General features: G+C 31.8%; 2 protein-coding genes across 3 annotated transcripts in view; one reads left to right on the top strand and one right to left on the bottom strand.

The window, feature by feature from the left end:
* LOC143252943 (rap guanine nucleotide exchange factor 4-like) overlaps positions 1–4,584 on the top strand; it is a 124,610-nt gene extending 120,026 nt beyond the window's left edge. For both annotated transcript variants that reach the window (XM_076505843.1, XM_076505844.1), the window contains exon 27: positions 1,260–4,584. In XM_076505843.1, coding sequence (XP_076361958.1) covers positions 1,260–1,332 — 73 coding nt within the window. In that variant the 3' untranslated portion in view covers positions 1,333–4,584. The remainder of the gene's footprint in view (positions 1–1,259) is intronic.
* Positions 2,349–21,472, bottom strand: LOC143251657 (5-hydroxytryptamine receptor 2B-like). Its single transcript, XM_076502917.1, is given in 4 exon segments — positions 2,349–2,531; positions 17,519–17,895; positions 17,898–18,231; positions 21,422–21,472. Coding segments are annotated over 4 exon segments (945 nt in total).

The raw sequence follows: 21,472 nt of genomic DNA, 5'->3' as shown, positions 1-21,472 counted from the left end.
ATAAGATATGTAGCACAAGTAGCACAAGTTACAACTTGCATGAGATCATAGTTGTAACTATTAACAAACAAACTGGGGGTAAAGTGAAATTATTTAGAATAATTTTAGGTCTATGTATATTTTTAAGTCAATAAAACCCAACGGTCTTTTGTTTTGAGTAAGTTTTGTTTGTTTGTTTTTTTTTAAATGCCTAAATCAAGGTCTGAAGATCCTGTAGTAATATCATGACTTACAGTTTGAATATGTGAAAAATTAACTAAGTGGCTAGCTTTATGTAGTGAACAGTTTGTCTTATTTGATACTCCTATATGTTTACAGAGTAGTGTTCAAGGGAAGCCTTATTTGTGCCGATGTATTCTAATTTACGTCGAGAAATTCCACTTCTGCACTAACACTGGTTACAAAAACAAAGCTATTCCACTGGCTTTCTAACAAACTTTACTCGAACATTTCTAAACAATGAATTTCAGCCATCCTCTACTTTGTACACCGTTCCCAAATTTCTTCTTATTACCTACCTTCCTTTTATAGGTTCACAAATGTTACAAATTAAATACAAGTCTATTTTCCTGAAGGAAAAACTTCCGCCTTCAAACTAATTAAGCTCAAACTAATAATTAATAAATATCATATGCATATTACGCTGAAAATATAAGAAGTGTATTCGGAAACGATCGAAACGTTTGTAAATAAAGTGTTTTGTATTTATTTTCTGCTAAACGTTGTTTTCCCTAACATGAATCTATTGTCTATGCACTAATAAATCAGCATATTAAATATTATTGCATTAAAAATAGGTTTGTTAACTTACATACAACGATACCCTTGAATTTCATTTTAAACACTTTATTCAATACTCTTCATTCTCATAGAGTACAGGTTTTGTACAGTAAGTACAAAAATATTCCAAAAGAAAATACGTTTATTACCTACATTGTGAAGAAACTAAAAACACTGCATGTTTGTTCTTCATTTATGTTCTGTTTAGTTCTGTTCTTCATTAGAGATTATTTTTAACAATATGCAAGTATTGGTCTTGTTTTCAGAACACTGAAGAACTAGATATTAAATAGAATTGGTAATAAAATGGTTAATTCAACATTTTTTACTTGTCATCTAAAAATAGAGTTATGTGATAAGAAGATAGCAGCTTGAGTGAATTTTTCAATTAATTTTTCAACAACAATACATGCTGCCTGATAGAAAACATTCAAAGTGAAAGCAAGAAGATATAACGAATCCTTGTTTTGTCAATGCAGGAACTTCTGTTTAATTGACAATCAACGACGTTTAACGCAGTTGTCAAATAATCTTGAACCGAGACGTCCTTAATACTTTCAATAAGACGAATGACTTCCAGTACCACTTGGCTCGATTGGTGGTTGATATGCTCAAAAGAAAAAACAAACAAACTGGCGTATGAAGACAATCTGTAGCATATGGAAAACATTATTCGTTTTACAGTGACTACAATAAGATGGTTGGTAAGTTGTTAGGTTTAGGAGTACGGGTGTACAAGTTACTTATTAGTGCGTGTCGGAAAATGTCGTTTTATTCATTCTTGTACATATGAATTATTGCAGAGACAATATAATTTTTCACTAAAAATATTTTCAATACAAACTGTCAAATCTTGCAGGTTAATGTATCACTAACCTGCAATATTTGACAAATCAATTCTGATGGGATGGTTTACTATGATTTTATTTTCAGTAGAATGCGAACACCTATGAGCTAAGAAAACTATTGGTGGTTTAAGAATTGAGAAAACAGGAGTTATATAAGAAGTGAAGCTGACCGTTTGGCATATACAAACTATTACTTTCACAGTTTTGTTTCAGTTAAAAGTTGGTAGTTAAAATACGTGTGTGTTCTACATGCAAAGTGAAGTAAAAAGAATCTCTTTAGTACGCGTGCAGATGGTTTTGACAATGCAAAGTATTTATCTCGCCATTATCCTTTTCCATGCATATTTTTCTGTTGATTGTGAGTGAACCTAGTCGTTAAATATTTCATAAGACAATCTTTTTGGAAAACTTTAATTTTAATTATATTGGGATTACATCTGTCTTATAGTTTTCTGCAGGAGGTGTAATGTAGTACGTGGACACTTTCTGTTGATGGTAGAAACAAAGAAACTAAAAATCTTCTGAAAATGACATGTTAAACCATATTTTCATATACGTCATTTTTAAATAAGTTCAAATATCGACCCTAAGTAAGTGTCAACTAAAAACTGTGAAGTTTATGTGTCAACTGTACTTGTGAGATTAGTAGCATTATATTACTATTGATATTATGCAACGTGTCAGCTTGCTTGTTTTTGTTACTAAATTGAACAATATTTTTCAGTAAGATATGTCATTCAGTTTCATCTTATAGGCTAGGCGTTTTCTTGCGATAATATCTGTAACTGAGCCTTTATGGAAAATGTCCAAATTCATTCCCAGCAAGCTTTCAGCAGACAAATCATTTTCTGACGTCACGGTGATTATCGATGATATTTCACCATTACTCACAAAAAGAAGCTTCTGGAGAAATTTAATTTTTTTTAATCTTTTTATATTTATATCAATGAAATTTCAGACAAGATGGAAAACTAAGTCACTTATAGTTTATTGTAATATATATATATTTATACAGGCATATCCATATATGGTTACAAGTCTAGATTATCGAAATATTTAAATGTGAATATAAGATGTATGTCACCTGTGTTTGTGTTGTCAAACTGGAGTTAATTCTGTCTAATGTAAACACTAACCATAATACAAAAGTCCATATTATCATATTAACTGAAACACTAATACTGTGATAAAAGTCACAATTGAAGGAAAAAGATCTCTTGGGTGTTTTCACCACTGAGAATCTGTTCTTTTTTACCATAAGTTAGGCAACTCTGAATTGTGGAAATAGCTAGAATAATTATAATTTACATCAGTATTTGAAATAATTTATAATGGGACATTGCTTACATCATTTATTAATCACAGTTTTGTACCCTGCTGGTAGAACGGTAAATAACGCTAAAATCAAGAGTTCGGTTCCCATCGGTGGACTTAGCAGATAGCTCGATGTGGCTTTGCTATAAGAAACATACACACACAATCATGCTTTTACAGAGAGTTTCGGATGGAAAATTATTCTAGCAACAAAAACAAACGAGCAGTAGGCTCAATTCATTTCAAAAACAGAAGCGTTTTTAAGCGGGCGATACCTGAATCCAAATTACCTTTGACCTGACCGTTTAACCCATCTGACAAGTAATACGCCTTTCATTTAAACTTCTAATTTCAATTATAGTTCTTATATGATTTTCCATTGATTATTTTGGCATAATTATGTCTCGATAATTTAAAACACACTATTGTAGAAAAGAGATATTTAGGCAAAGGAAATCTACATACTTCTAGAAAACCGGGCTCGTTTAAAACTTTTTTATCCAGTAATTTCTCTTAAAACTGGTAAGCAGCACATTATATAGGTAGTAACAACTTGTTACGACTTGTATTTTTCTTGAGCGTGTAACTCAGTGGTTTCCAACCAGGGGTGCGAGATAACATTTCTTTTGACCACCTTCACCTTTATTATTAAATAAATAATTACTGTGAGGGGTGCGAGAACATGTTAACTTTTTTTAAGGGTGCGGGACATAAAAAAGGTTGGGAACCACTGGACTGTAACTTGTTATTAAGTCATATTATTTTATGTAAAGAACGTGTCCTTTAATACATTTGCACCTGTTTTGTTTTACGTTTTTTGAGTAGTTTACGGGTAATTCTTTTGTTTTCTTTCTTTGTTTCGCTAAATGTTTGTATTTAAGGTTAATATTCCCCAAACATTACAACACTTTATGAAGTAAGGTTTGATTATGTACTGCTTGACATTTATTTTCTCACGTTGATGTTAGTACCTCGCGAATTAAACCTCTAAGCAATTTTGTTTCTTTTGCCAAATTTAATGTGTTATTTACAAACTAAGCTATCAGATCTCTATTACAAATGGCAAAACAATTTTTCTAGTGTGTATTTTAAACAACTGTTATAGTAACCTCAAAATGTCACCTAATTTTATGTAAGTTATAAATTATTTGATACTTTGTGACTCACTGTTTTTAAAGTAGCGTTTTTATATTTTGTGTCGTCTTATAAATATTCATACGGTTTCAGTGCACATTGGCAATATAAGAATGTAAATTTTAGCTCTAACGTATCTTTTATTTGTGGAAAATTTACAAGTTGAATATTTTTCGTTTTGCTACAGAACAGTTTATGCTAAATTGTCACTACTTTTGTCTTTATATGCAAATTATCTTTGATTAACCAAAGACCGTGAAAGAAAGTGTTTGTCTTCCTAATAAAAGTAAAACTAAGAACTAAAATAATGAGGACCGAAACAAATATTTGAGGAACAAATATCACTTTCCTTTCCTAAGTGTGAAATAAACTTTTCTATTATGTTTTTTGTTGTATTTGGTGCCTAAACATTTTAATCCAACGCTTCTGGAATACTATTATGTAATAAGTATTTTATCAAAAACTTAACACATGTGCAAAAGAAGTAATACTAACATCACATATTTCGTCAACCTGACATAGTAATCATCAAATATGCTTGTATGCAAATGTTCTTGATGCTTTAGTTTTCTGCAATTTTCATCTTTTATTTGCATCTTTTATAAGACATTGTTATTTATTTATTAATCATATATTAGTATATCAGGTTAATTGATTTACAAAACATTATTATTGACTTGTTGAAACTTTTGTACCTCAACTAATTAAATATACTAATTTTGCGTTTAAAAATGATGGAGTATTTTGGAGGAAAATAATAAATTTGACAAACGTTTCCTAACATAGTAGTGACTAAAACAGTTTATCTTAGGAATTTGTTTAAATTGCAGAATATTACTTTATTTTAACGTAATTCGCTAAAGAAAACAATATATGCACTATGTACAAGAAGTAGATTCATGAAAAAAAAATCATTACAAAAGCAGATTAATTACATATTTGATTGTATGTTAATAATAATGACTAAAATGTGTCACAATGTGTACGGAAGATAAAAACAACATATTTTCATTATTTTATGCTAGTTTCATCATAATTTCTTCCGTGTGTTACTACTACTGTCAGCAGCGATAAAAGCAATGTGTCAAATGGTCGATTATGTTTGTTTTGAATTTCGTGCAAAGCTACTCGAGGGCTAGAGAATTGGAGATTTCGCAAAATGAAAAATAATTCTGGCCCGGCATGGCTAAGCGTGTTAAGGCGTTCGACTCGTAATTCGAGGGTCGCGGGTTCGAATCTCGGTCGCACCAAACATGCTCGCCCTTTCAGCCGTGGGGGCGTTATAATGTGACGGTCAATTCCACTATTCGTTGGTAAAAGAGTAGCCCAAGGGTTGACGGTGGGTGGTGATGACTAGCTGCCTTCCTTCTAGTCTTACACTGCTAAATTAGGGACGGCTAGCGCAGATAGCCCTTGAGTAGCTTTGCGCGAAATTCAAAAAACAAAAAAACAAACAAACGAAAAATAATTCAAATAAAAATACAGGAAGAAAACTTAAACTGAAAAGATAAATTAAAACTGTTTGCTTTTAGGAACAGTTGAATTAAATGAATTAAGTTCGGGAAATGGCAATAGAAAAATCAATTAAAGAATTGGTGCATTGGGGTATCTATAGAAGTAATTAAGATAACACTATGTAACAAAATTTTTTCTTTTTCTTGTTCCTGGGCAGAAAGTGTTATTTCCCAATTGTATATGCCTAAAGTAAATAGAAAAGACTTATTTGTCTTTTCAAACTTTGCTTTTGTGACCTGGGTACTGAAATTTCCAAATTTACACATTTTCCAGAACATTACAGGTAGATTCAGTACTGAGTAGCCGATAGAGAATTTTGTCGAACTTACAGGAATTTTCAAGAACCTTTTAGAATTCTCTAGAACTTTCCATAGTAATAAATACAGGGTGAGCCAAAAGTAGGTGGACAGTAAAAAAACATTTATTTAGAGATCACGTATACGTACAACTATATGTAATAAGACAGTTATATTAATGAAAATAAAATGTTATTTATTAACGCAAATGCTCAAATTGTTTTCCTTCTTGATTTACACAGCTTTGAAGTCTACCTCTTACGCTTCGACAACCATTTTTGCACAAGTCACTCTGGGCATTAATTTCTTGAAATGCATCTCTAATGTAATTTTTTAAATCACCGACACTTCTTGGTTTTTGACTATAAACTTTTTCCTTGAGTACTCCCCAAAAGAAAAAATCCATAGGGGTCTAGTCCGGTGAACGTGCCGGCCAATCGATTGGACCTCTTCGACCAATCCACTTCAATGGAAATGTTTCATCAAGATACTCACGAACTCCTTTGGAATAATGTGGAGGGGACCCATCTTGTTGAAAATAAAAGTCATGTAAATTAGGTTGTTGCTGTAACTGGGAAACAACTTGATTCCTTAGAATTTCGAGATACTTATCTCCTGTAATTGTTCCGTCCAAAAAAAATGGTCCATAAACACCAGAACTTGAAATACCACCCCAAACATTGACACCAGGCTGATTTAGCTGTTGTTCTAATGTTAAATGCATGTTCTCACTATACCAGTAAACACAATTATGTCTATTGACATGACCGGATAATTTAAAAGAAGCTTCATCACTCCACACAATGTTATCTAAAATTCCTGGGTTTTCTTCAATCTTGTTCACCATAATTTCACTAAATTGCAGTCGCCTGTCTGGATTATCCTCCAATAAGCCATGAATTAGTTGTGGTCGATAGGGTTTCAACCCAAGTTGCGTTATAATTCGCCTAATAGAGGTTTGTGGTATGTTCAATTCCATAGAAGCTCTTCTGGTGGATTTGTTTGGACTTTGAACAAATGCATCGGCAACACGTTGCTTATTATTCTCTGTACAGACTGTTTTGGGTCGACCAGTTTTAGCAGCATTAAGGATTGAGCCAGTGGCGTCGAATTTGTCACGGATACGGTAAATGGTTTGTATTTTTGGAGCTGGAGTATCAAATGTTTCAACCCACTTTCTCCTTACGGTTTCAGTATTTTGAGATTTCCAATACTCTTTTAACACCCATATTCTTTTATCTGTATTTAAAGTATTTGACATTATGGGTTCTATTAACAATCTAAAAAAAAGAAAACAGATTAAATTAAAACAAATGTAATTATAAAATTGTAATTATATAACACAAATAATATAGTTGCAACATAGTTATAATATACAATTGCATTAATATAACCGATACATAAACCTATTCCAAATGCTGTCCATCTACTTTTGGCTCACCCTGTATACAAGGGCGCACCACTTCAGTTTAGTTCTAGCTGCCTGAGAGAACGCATAGACCTATCTGATTTTATCAGAGATTGCATCAAAAAGCTGGAAGCATTCTCCAGACGCATTCTGCTATGTATGTGGCCAATTTATCAAGACAAGAGCGAAAAAGTATTTTGTGAAAGAGGAATACAACAGCGTCAAGACCTTACTAGAAGCCTTGTATGATGAGTATAGCTAGGAGATTATTGGAGACTGCAAAATGGTGGCATTTCTGATGGGTCTCCAAGGAGGCTTTACCAAGTTTCCCTGTTATCCTGAAGTGCACAGAATTCCCCAAGAAGCTCTGTAGGAAGGAACAAAAACTTGGAGCAGCTTTGTCACAGTGATTCGGGGTTTCTTGGGCAATCACAAGGCCGAAAATTATGTGGAACTGGTTGGGGCTCTGGTGAAGAACCACGGCAAAATGGGCTGCAGGATGTTCCTGAAAGTCCATATCTTGACGTTCATCTTGATAAATTCAAGGAGAATATGGGAGCATACTCAGAGGAGCAAGACAAGCGCTTCCACCAAGATATACTGGACTTTGAACACCGCTACCAAGGAGCGTATAACGAAAACATGATGGGAGACTACATTTGGGGGCTGATACGTGAAAGTAATTTACATTACGGTCGCAAATCTCGAAAAACTACTCACTTCTTAACATTTTTATTTATTTTTGTATAACTTTAGTATAAATACATGTAAATCTTGATTCACAATTATAAACAATACCAAGTCTTCTATTTGGTTTGAAATTGAATATTATATCGACGGGGCACGATGAGCAAATTAATTCTGAGTTGATAAACCAACTAGCTCTCTATTCTTGGCTTTGCACCGTTTACCAGCTGACTTTTCTCCGACGAAGATGTCTAATGTCCTCATAGAAATACTAACGTCCAAAGTTAATTTGCTGAAGTTAAACGATTTGTAATGTTCAAAATCTATAAACGTTCTTTGTGAAATATCTATAGTTTCCTGATTAATAGACGTATATCACAGTTATAGCTTCGGAGGCTTACAGTATACCACCTGTATCAAACCAATACTATATGTCTCTTGGCGCGTCGATTTATAAACGTTAAGGAGAGGTTCTTGAAAGTTCCGTTGGCCCAACAATACTCTAGTACTTTCCTAAGACACTCAAGAATCTTCAACAAATTTAGACAGTAGGCGGGAATTTCGCAACACATATTTAACACTACAAGTTACATGCATTTCTAAATATATATTAAACTGAAAAAAAAACATAGATATTAAAATAAAGAATAGTAAATCTGTTTTGCTCAATAAAGTTAAATTCTGTATTTATACTACGTGATAAACCAAAAGCAAACATTGAAATATTTTTGTGTCCAATAGTAACTAAGATAATGCTTTTCAGATTTAAAACGTTAAAATCAAGCTTTAAATTCCTCTTAGTGGACACAGCAGATAACTAGATGTGGCCTTGCTCTAATAAAACACAACACTCAAGTAGCTTGGTATGAATTGCATGTATTTTATCGTATAATTACTACTTGTTTACCAACATTAGTTACCTCAGTTAACCTAATTGTTGTTTCTCCTATTTAGAGAGCTAGTACCTTTTAGCTCACTAAATGTAAGTTTTCTTGTTACAAATAAAGCAATTGTTTTATAGTTACAAAAATATAACTTAACGTTTTCCACTACATAATAAAGCAGTATTTTCTAGTTTAAATGTAAGTGCATTTATAATTTACCTTATGAAAAATATTATATCATTATTTGGAAAAATAGAAAAACGTGTAGCATTTTTATGTTATTTAATGTGGTTTCTCTTGTGTGGTTAACCAATAATTTTAATACGTTTTTTATAATACCTAATGAAACATCGTTTCAATAGCTCAGTCAATGTAAAAACTATTTTTACATTTTTATGAGGACAATAATTCTCTAACGATAAGAAAATTAAAGCATTTTCTCCTACTTCTTGAGCCAACACATTTTAATGCATTAAATGTAATAGTATTTTTAAATACCTAATGGACCAGACTACTTACAAAAATATAACCATTATCTAATCTACTGATACAAAACTTTCAAAAATCTACTAACTAGTATTACGTATTGTAATTTATTTCGAACGAGTCTCCGATGTATTATTTTACTTGTGTTAAGGTTTTACTATTTCAAATTTATTGTATTTGCCAACAAGATTGATACACACAATTTTTTTTTAACACAAACAAATAAAAAAACTGCAATTTATAATGAAGGTTATTACTAATAGCTATTACAAAAGACTGTTTCTATACAAAAGTTTTACAAACTACACTGATCTAGAATTGAATCTTTTATCGACGCTCACAGAAAGCAAATTATTTTTTTGTTCATACACATGTAAACTTCTTTTGATGGCTAGCTATCTTGGAGCATCCTTTCACTTTCGCCGATGACAATATCTAATATCCTCGTAGAAATACCAACTTTTGAAGTAATTAACTGAAGTTGAACGGTATGTAATGTTCAAAATCTATAAACGATCTTGGTTCAATTTTGTAGTTTTCCAGTTAATAAGCGTTAATCACAATTATAGCTTCCAAGGCCTATATATAGCACATTGACTGTAGCTGACCAATAATAAGTAGCCGCTTTTTGTAAATATGTCGCAAGTTTGTAGAAATTTCAATATTGTTTTAGATGTTTCTGTAAAACAAATATTATTAATTTTTACTCTTAAGAATCTTCTACGAATTTCGAGAACAGGCGGGACTTGCGCAATACACTCCAAGAATATAAATCACACGCAGAAACGAAAACTATACTGAAACGAGCGTAGATGTTAAAATAAGCTTACAACAGTAAATCCGTTACACTAGTTACTAAAAACTTTCTTGTTCAGTTAAACTTCCTAGTTTATAAAATAATGACATACACTTCAAGGTAATAATACTTACAATATATGCTTGGTCTAGCAGGTTATTAGTTACCATAAATGAAACATAAAAAGCAATCGATCAAAGTGTCTTTATTTTAGAAACTATACAAAATAAATCATACACTTGAAAACAAAGGTGTCTGTCCCCCACCTCACATACCACTCCTGTACAGCTTAAAACTGACGTGTTGCTTTCAACATATGCAAAGTGCTATACATACTCAAACATTTGTCTTATTCTCATTACAGAATAAATTATACATGTAAAACTAACTACATACCCATTATACATTAACTGTACAATAATTTTGTATGTCACTGAACTTTGATATTCTTACATTTTACATAACATTCCAGAAAGCTAAAAGTAAATACTCAGTATCTGGTGGTTCAATAGGAAATTATTTGCTACTTACAGGTTACTGCTATCTGTTTTTGATCTTTAATATAATATATAAAATTACATACATAGTTTAGCTTCTTGATGGTGTAAAGAAATAATAGTATCGTCCATCTTACAGTTTGGACAAGTTTTATCAGAGGGACAAATTCCTCTGACAGCACAATGTCCTATAATATCTACAAATAATACAAACTGAAATGTATAGGTATTACCAAGATTAGATTAACGTTCATACAGTTCTTCGATAGATTGTTTAGGCAAAGTACTCATAATAAAACTTAGTTCAATCGACGACAACTGCTTGTTGTAGAAACACAGACTTTCTGTGGAAGTCTTTCGAAACGTCGTCCTCTACACATGTCTGTTTCTATAACAGACTGTTGTATTCATTAAACTAAGTTTCGTCAACTTTCATACAATGTAGTTTATAATCATTGTTATACTTCCACTGCTATAAGATTTACAAAAGTTTAACAAAGTTCAATGAAGTAACAGGAATAAGTCATACCACACGATTCTCTTTAAGTTACAGTTATCTAAGTTTCTATATTGAAGAATAAAAGGTTACTATCAGAGAAGAGAGACACTTTTACAATAGTTTTGAGATCACTGATGGAAACCATTCTTTTGATAGTAAATAGGCTTACAACGCTGAGCTAAGCCTATTGTCCCTATAGTATTATTTGTGTATGGGACAGCTCTTCGACATCTTTGAGGATTCAAGCTAAATAAAAGTATCAGACAAAAACCAAGATAATCAGAGGTTCCCGTCGTGCAGACCTTCAAACTCTTATATTCAGTCTATACTAAACATATTTCGAGTTTCTTAAGTTACGTCTGAATGAGATCTAACGTCAGTGCCAGAGTATGTAGTGTTGGCTGGAAATGCATCAAAGTATCTGTTAAAATAGTATATCAGTTATTAACGTCACATCATTTATTAATGTATTAAACATGAGATATAATATTTGTAGCCGATCCTGAAACTGGAAAACTGATGCTATATTTCCTCTATACATATCTTTGGATTTTATCACTTTCTCTATTCATTGTTAATGACATCATTGACATGACGATAACTACAAAGTTTTATAACTCTTCTTTGCATGGTACTATTTAAATTTAAAGTGAAGAATCTACAGAAAATGGTACGTTTTGCTATTTTAAGTATTTTTTATATTAGTAAAGTAATTGGTTAAAGAGTAATATCTGATGATTCCTAATATAGTGACAATGTACTGCACAAAACAATGAAGTCATCATCCTTCGCTCATAGAATAAGTGTATGTGTTTGACCTTGTGATCGTCTTTACTTCAAAGTTCAACTAGATCATATGGCTCTATAAGTTAGTTAGCTTCAATGTTTTGTGAATTTTGAATAGAAAATATATGGATAAGCAGTAAGTTATTCACTTATTATTTTAGTTGTAGCAAAATGAATCACTTGAATTGTAATATAATTAAATGTAGTAATATGACCGTGTATTTTTAATGGTAACAAAGACACTTGCGAAGTTTGCAACATGATAAATGGAAAATTGTTTTTTTGAAAAAGGAAATTGCCAACATACTGATTGGCATTCCCAAAATATTTTAGACAATTAATATGTTCTGTGTGCAATTGTAATGATACTGATTGTCAATGTAATAAATGCTAATGGAAATGTTTATGCAAACAAAACTTTATCCTGTCTCTGATCAAAAAGTATTATAAAGTAAATCTGTTGCTACTGTTAAATAAATTAAAACTGACCCTTGTGATGTAGTTGTCACTAGCATCAATCTACAGCATTTAAAATGTTCATTTAATATAGAGTAACCATGTTTCAAAACAATTTCGAAACATGTGATATTTGAAATAATAATCAGGCATGAGTATGGAATTAATTTTCATACATTTCCAACGTGAAAAGTTATTCTAAGCTTACAGACTAAATTTACAGAATTTAGTTATATACTCTCAACTGTATCGTGAATTGAATAATAAATAATGCCATTTCAGTTGAACATCTAATCTATATAAGTTGTGACCTCATTAAAACATGTTAAATGTTTTTGCTATTATTCCTATGAGAAAGTTCCCTCTTATAAAACTCGTGCAAGATAAAGTACCATATGATATATTTCATCAAACATAAAGTCAAACTAGAGAAAGTGTCATTTTTAATTATAGCATAATAAACGTTTTATTTACTATGTAAAATGTAATATTCTGTAGTATAAAATCAAATTAGTAATATTATAAGTTTTAATTATTGTATGATATTGCCCTTTTATTGCATTGGATTTATTGCTATACATTTATATTAGTATACCTATCTATGTTTCAGTTCGGTGCATATGACGTATATTGTTAGATGTGTATTGCTCAAGTCTCGCCTGTTCTCTAAATTTGTAGAAGACTTTTAAGAGAAAGAATCAAAACATTTGTTTAACGAAAACACTAGCGCGTGTTCGAATATTGTTGCAACTCAGATAATCTCGCGTGATTGGTATATAAAACTGAGGCACTGAGAAACAATTACTATTATTAGTAGTAGTCAACTACAGTCAGTGTGTTACAGGTCTCGGAAGCTATAATTGTGATTAACACTTATTAATAAGTGAATTACAGAATTTGACAAGGATCGTCTATAGATTTCGAACATTATATACCGGCCCGGCATGGCCAAGCGTGTTAAGGCGTGCGACTCGTAATCTGAGGGTCGCGGATTCGCATTCCCGTCGCGCCAAACATGCTCGTCCTTTCAGGCATGGGGGCGTTATAATGTGACGGTCAATCCCACTATTCGTTGGTAAAAGAGTAGCCCAAGAGTTGGCGGTGAGTGGTGATGACTAGCTGCCTTCCTTCTAGTCTTACACTGCTAAATTAGGGACGGCAAACACAAATAGCCCTCGAGTAGCTTTGTGCGAAATGCAAAAACAAACAAATATTACATACCGTTTAACTTTAGTGAATTACTTTGGACATTATTTTTACGGGGATATTAAATATCTCTTTTGGTAAGAAGTGAGCTTGTAACTGGTGTGAGGCTAGTCAAGAAAGGACAGCGTTAGCTTAAATGAAGTATGACAATATCAATTTAAAATTAATTTCCTCGATCGTCGATAAAATAGTCAGAATTTGTTGGCAAATATCATAAATCTGATACATATTAATACTTAATTAACTTCTAAATTAAAATTAAAATTTCCGGTTATTTAAAATCTTGATACGTAACGTACGTAACATAATAAATCGGAGACTCGTCCGACGTAAATTATAATACGTAGCAATCATTATTTGTAATTATTGCTATTATAAATTTTATTATTGTTTGTATATTAAATTATATTTGTGTTAATAAAGAAAATTGTGTGTAACAGTCTTGTTTGTAACACCAAATTTTATACATATCGGCATTCAATTAACTTCTAAATTTATATTACAGTTTAACTCAGTTCAAGGATATTTCAAACTGTAATACCTAACGTATAACTTGGGAGCTCGTGCAAATAAATCGTAATAATATATATTTAACAATACACATTCCAAGAACACGACCCAACCCAGAATAATTTGTCATCAAAGATTTACACATAAGCATTACAAACAAACAAACTGAAAATAAACTCACACAGATACATATAAGATATACAAAAATTGAAAGAATCTTCTCAAACAGAAAACACAAACTCACGAACCTAATTAAAGTAACGTACAGGAAGATATCAGAGGATGTCATTCTCTGGCATCATAAATACACGTTAGTACCTACAAAAACATCAGCAATAATTGCAACCCAATGTTACCACTGCCAACAATATAGACATGTGGTAGTTGCAAGTAAAGCTGTGCCACGTTGGGTTGTGTGGGAGAACACAAAAACTCTGATTGCCCTAAAGAAAACGTACAATCTCACTGCTGCCAACAGCATCACAAAGCAAATTATAAAGGATGTCCCAAATATAAGGACATCAAAACACGTACAGCAAACATACTAATTTGTGTAATACTCTTCAGTTAGCGTTAGTTTACGAAAACTACAATTTATATTTTTAAACTTTAAGTCACCAATGGTAATTGTATTCGGGTAATGATTGTATATGCTTTGTAGTGTTAACTACTTCCGAGTGGAAAGTAGGTGAAACATATAAATATATTAAAGGTATTGAGGGTGAGTTAGGGGAATGAATTTGGCATAAAATTATTTCGTTATTATCAGGTCACTGTAACTTAAGATCTGTAACTTTAATATATTTACGGTACAAAAGAGCCACTCCGTGACTTTATTAGGTTTAGGTTTAGAGTTAATTTTAATAATCTGAAAAATTAAAATCACTATTTTCAGTAAGACCTGTTCTTAATACTTATGCTATTCGTGCTCAACTGGTAGAATTCTTTTTTTTTTTTTTTGTAAAACAGCCTGCTTTAAATATTAATGCAAAAAACAATTTCTATAAATATTTCAAATGAACAATTTTATTGCCCAATTATGTGGTAGGTAAGTGAAATTAGTAGCTTTCAGAAAGTGGCTACAGAAACATGAATCTGGGTTTGATAAGAAGTGTGTATATAGTAAAATAGATTGAGCTATAGAAACTAACTAGAAAGAAGGGATAGTGTGCTTGTAAGGAAATACAGAGATGCATTCGAAGCAGATGTTTCTCAATGTTCCACGAACAGGGTAAAATAGAATATAATATTAATCCTATATATACTGGCTCATTCAAGTTGACCAGCCTTATAATCGGCAAGCTTTCATTAAACATCAAAAGTCTGTAGTGTATTCAAGAAATCAGATTATCATCAAAGTATTTTTATTAAAACTTTATTTCTGAATATTGAGTGTTGGTCTAACTTCTCAGACTTTGAGTAGCATCAATGCAAGGTAATTTTCATGCTGCATATAATAATAGTTCTTTTATCTTACACTTTCATATTTCAGTTGTTTAACCTCTAGAACATCTTAAATGAAAGCTATATGTGTGCGAAAATACAAAGTGGGGACAAGGGTAATGAATGAGATAAAACATCTAAAAGCGTCTACAAGCAAATTTAACCTCACTCTTCTTACTTATTACAGTAATAGAAGCCACAGATGACAAGTTAATCCCAAACTACTCTGTGCCTTTTAAATAGCTAAGTAAAACACATTATCACCTTATAAACACAGGGAATTACGTCAGAAAACGTACTACTGTGACATCGTTAACTCAGTAATTTATATAAACTACCACATGATTATTATTTATCTTTCTTACACGATAAATTTACATCATGCTTTTCTTATTATACGACTGTTACTGTTGGTGGGTATAGCATTGTTTAGTTTGTGCTTAGCTTCGAAACAAAGAAACGAATAACAATTGCTTAACTTTGCATCATCCATACCTCCGCACATATAAATTCACATAACTTATGAACACATATTGTATTTAACATAAATATAAGCTGCTTTAAATAAAAACAGCTAGTAGTTACAATTGATTTTTCTAGCAAGCGAACAACTTGAAAGAAAAACACTAAAAGAACGAATATAAACAGAATTATAAAACATCACTCGCAAATTTTAGGCGGATTAGGTATAACTTTTAATGGGTGTTTTACATTACATTAACTGATTGCATATATCAACAACTTCGAGACATACATGTAGTCCACAACATATTGAAGTTTGTATGTTTTCTTTATATATATAGTGAACAAATGTATTCTAAAGTTAAAGCACAAAGCTGAGCCTGCTGAAGGTGAACCTTAGACAGAACTTTCACAATAAATAACAAAAGAAACTTGTTTAGAAGTATTGATGGTGGAGTTTGGATAAATTATTTATTTTTTGTGGTTAGTATTAGGGTCAACGATATTCACTGGCTGCGTGAAAACATTTTAAGATTAAAAGAACAAGAACTTTGGAAAATAATGTATTAAATTAGGTAAACCATTTTATTTGTTCCGGCTAGAATAAATGAATTAGAGAAATATTAACATGTTAAGTAATTTTAAAACATTAAAACAAACATAATACTAACTTTACTTTGCTACTGAATGTATACAATGTTCACTTTCATGTGGTTTAACTACTGCTATCGATGGTTGTTGTGTTTGTGTATGTTACATAGGCGAAATGGTATTGTTGCACTAATAAGGAACTCAGCAGTTTATTTTTAAAAGAGTTGATTATTTAGCTGTTATATTTTAAGTGGTGTGCTGGAAAACAAGAAAGCAAAAACTATCTCTTTTAAAATAATTATATACTCATGAAACTATTTTGTTCGTGTTTCTAAAATATTTTTAGCGCTAACATTTAGTAAATGGCTCAGTCTGCGTATTTTATTTCATAATATGTTAATTACATTGATCATCATGATACAACACGAGCTCATTTAAAAAGATAAATGCATTTATCTTTTATTTGTTTCAGAGCCTTCACCTATTAAATTTATTTGTAATCTATTATGTTCAGGTTATCTAGATTTTGAACGCATATTTCTTATACTGATTTTTATGTTCTACATATCTTTAAAACATTTATTATATTGTTTTCATATCTTCCAGAGCCACTTTTTTATTTTTCACTTTTATTTATGTTTCTCTTATCCTACCAGAAATGTTTTATACGACGGAGAGGTAATAGTGCTTGAAAACACCTCTAAAATCAGGACTGAATATAGTATAGACAATCGAGTTTACCATAGAATTAGCGTAACCTAGTTACAATAAGATGCTAAAAAGCGTGTCGCTAGGTTCACAAGAGTTGCAAATGGGTATCACCAAAGCCATAACGAAAAAAGGTAACCAACAGAAAACGAAAAGTTCTGTGATAATAACCAACGTTTTAGCGGCATTTTGTTCCCTGCGATATTAAATACTTTCACGTCTTTGTTTGTGAATGTTTTGGCAATGGCTACTAATCGCTTGATTCCACCAGAATCTGCTGTAGTAGTGTTCTCAGCGGTGTCATTCCGAGCAATTGCATGAGTCTGGACACTTAAAGAGTGTTTCTGGACAACAATAATTGCTTTGGAACCTGGTTTGTGACGGATCCGCCTCATGGCAATTTTGAAAATTTTCCAATACAGTATTAAAATAGCCACTAAAGGAACATAAAAACTGGAACAGGTAGCAAATATTTGGTAGGTTAAGTCTTGACTAAGGAGGCAACGTTTTTCTACTTCAATCCTTTCTTTAAATCTAGGATTCTTCCAGCCAAACACAGGAGCGACAGATACAAGTAGAGTTTGCAGATCATTACACTGATCCTAGTAGCACTTCTTTGGTGGGCATAGGTAAACTATCTGTCTACAGCTATAGGAAGTAAGTGTAAGATGGACGCGGTGCAACACAGAACATTGCAGGAAGACCAAATCTCACATATCTCCGATCCAAGTTTCCACTCTTGAGTAACTTCGTACACAGCGCTCAAGGGCATTACCAAACAGGCTACCATCAGGTCTGCGACAGCCAGTGATAGCACAAGACAGTTTCCCAGAGAATGCAGGTTCTTTTCGATCACAATTGCAGCAATTACTAAGAGGTTCCCTATTACAGTCGTCAGAATCAACAAATCCAGTATCACATATACCTGTACATCAAAGAAAAAGTCAATGTCATAGGTTAATATCTTTTTGCTGTTAGTTAGCGTCTTAATGTCAGTAAAAATGCTTAATTTATAGTTTATTGGTTTTATCATTAAGTCTGACATGTGTAGCTCGCTTAGTATTAAAATCAATGGTACAAGTATTTTCTTCTATCAGAGCAAATAGTGTTAACATTCGATTAATATGCACAGTAGCCACCCATAACACTGCACAACAAAGTTTTTGCTTCTTGAACACTGTTGGATGTTCCTTATCGATTTTGGCTGCTGATCACGAAAACCACATCCAAATTTGCCCACCACGTACCGTTTCATCGAAATCTTGGTTTAACCAGGACATTGCTACAATGGAAAAACGATATCAGGGCAACTGGAATCCGTCAATTCTTGCTAACTACTGCTGGACGCTGCAACGTGATGCACAGGACTTGAATACAAACGAAAATCAGGAGCAAAATACTTTTAATTATATTGAACTTAATAGCGTATTAGAAACATAAACGCAATTAAATACGTTATTGCCGGTAAACAGTTAACTGTCTATTTCTCAGAGTTCCTACGTGATGAAGCAAAACCAAAACTATATTTGTGCATACCCACCAGGTACCTGTCACAATCAGAAAAACTTTTCAGGAAGCAAAACTTTTCAAAAAAATTGTTATGCAGTGTAATCTGTTATGCATAGATTACTTGATGTTAACGTTCACCTTCAAGAATGTTTCTTCGGTATCTTCACTGTTAAGTACTATTTTCTTATTACGCGTAATCACATAGTTAGCAGTATCTTTCGTTAACGTCCTCTGCTAGTACAACGGTTAGTCTACGAACTTACATCATTTGATTCATCTCGATGGACTAAGCAGATAACCCGATGTCTCTTTGCTGTGAGAAAACACCCACATACACCCTTTCGTCAAAGAATATTTTAAATTATTATTTTTTAAATGTCCACACATTTTAATAGTATATATATATATATATATATATGTCCATAAATAAATTCAAACAAACAAGAAACTTAGAAGCATAAAAAATATCTACTTCGAATATATTTGTTTCACGTGTATTATTCTTGTAAGTAAATCTTCACCCAATACAATAAACAAAGTTCTCATGGATATCTTTGGTTTATTTAATTTGAAATGCGCATAATTCAGTTTTGCTTCACACGTTTTTAACTCACTGATTGTTTCTGAGTTTTATAGGATTACAAAGAAAGGTTATTTGCTTAGCTGTGTTCATTCAATTTCTTCTACTAAACTTGTATTCTAATTTTTTCTTCTTTATTTATTATTATGTGTAATTGTTTGTATCGTTATGCATTCAGAGTTGCCTACTGTTCACTCAACAGTATTAGTTTAAGTTAGATCTTTTTCACTCGTTCTTTTATTTTTTATATGAAAACATTCAGCAATATATTTGCTAAATGCAAGGAATATTATGTTTTCATTTCAGCTGTGGCGACTAATCTAGTTTGTTAGATGAAAGACGACTTGCTTCTTAGCTGCAAATAATAAAATGTGAGATAATTAGAATAAATAAGAATCAATGATTATTTAATTTTCAAGTGAAAGAGTTTTCAGAATATTATTCTTATTAAAATAACTATATTCTATGCTTTACTACAAAAACGTTTGGTTACTTTCAATATTTTGAATAAAATCTCGAATATGCATGAAATTTAACTGACAACTTAGAAATAAAATATATAATAAAACTGCTGATTAGAAATTAAATTTGACGTTTCAGAATCATTTGTTGTCTTAAACGTTATTGGGAAAAACGTCAGTTGATGGTAAAAGTAGTGTTATTTATTAATTAATATTATTATCATACCTTTAAAACACAAGTCACAATTTTAACAAATGAATATATTTAAGTTAGAAAGGTTTTCTCTTCTGCTATTTTTTTTTTTATTGAAATAGACTATTTGTCAAAAAATAACAACAATAATCTGAGTGGTTACTTTGTTAGCGGACCCTCACACATATGTATAACATTCTACTTATTTCCACATGGCAAAAAAATCGCGTGATGATTTGAGCTATATAAATGTAAATATGCAGTAATCTTATGGTTAATTTTCGATTTTAAAAGGAACATTGGGACAGATACTTATCTAGCAGGAAGCATTTTCATTAATGACCATTTATTTGACCGGTTGTTCAAAGACATCTGTCATCAGAGTCTATCAATGGTGGCAGTCAAAAATAAATATATCTGTGTCTAGGAGAAAACAATTCAGTCGCTAACTGCTGATAATGGAGTGACTGAAGGGAGATGTTGATTAGACAGTTTTGGAAACTATAATGAATAAGTACGTTTTATTTTATCTGGCTAATTCCTTGAACACTGATTAGGATGCAGCAGTCTCCAACTGTACCATAACGTGTATATAAGACAGTCCAAATATTAATTTTTCAGAAGCACATAGAACAGCATCATGCAGGTGAACTTAGATTACATACGAGCTAATACTAAACGACTAGAAGCATAACGTTTAGTCTAATGTGTGTGTTTCTTTTATTTTTCCTGTACTAAGTGTGCAATCTGTTTCTCACGTTTCATAGGGCTGTGATTATTTACAGTAGGTGTCTGTAGCTTCATAACAATAAATTTCAACAATGAATAAACAGCATACAATCAACTTATTTTAAAATAATATATTCAAAACTGAAACTTAGAACTTTCTACCAACTAGGAGACATTATGAAATGAAACAATGAGAAAAATTTAGAAGGTTCTAGTAACTTTGCACAAAATTATAACAATCGTTAACTAGTGAACTACACATCGTATGATTTGTACACAGTGATGTAAGTAAACAAACTTGCTATAAATTATTGCTTGTAAAAATACTAAATTGAACACTCACGCACTATCATTATTTAAAACATACCTATCGTATTAAATTTAAATGAACCAGTCAAGTGGAAATGATGCGGATATTGTGATAGTGTTAGAGGAGAGAGATGAAAGTTTTAGAGGCAAAGTATTTATTCTTTACGATGACGAATAACATACAGATTGTCGTGTTGTTTCCACTATATCCACTTAACAATGACGTAGTTTCATCTTGATTAACGAAATTTCTTAGAAGACGATATTCCAATAACTCATTACGGTATTTTGTTTCTTAATTTAAACAGCACAACAGTAACTTCAGAGAACTTACTCTGCCAGAATCTTCATTAAATCTCAATCCATGTAAGATCTTTGAATACAT

This window comes from Tachypleus tridentatus, chromosome 6 (assembly GCF_004210375.1).
Source record: "Tachypleus tridentatus isolate NWPU-2018 chromosome 6, ASM421037v1, whole genome shotgun sequence".
Lineage (NCBI taxonomy): Eukaryota > Metazoa > Arthropoda > Merostomata > Xiphosura > Limulidae > Tachypleus > Tachypleus tridentatus.
This window is presented reverse-complemented; position numbering and strand designations above follow the sequence as displayed.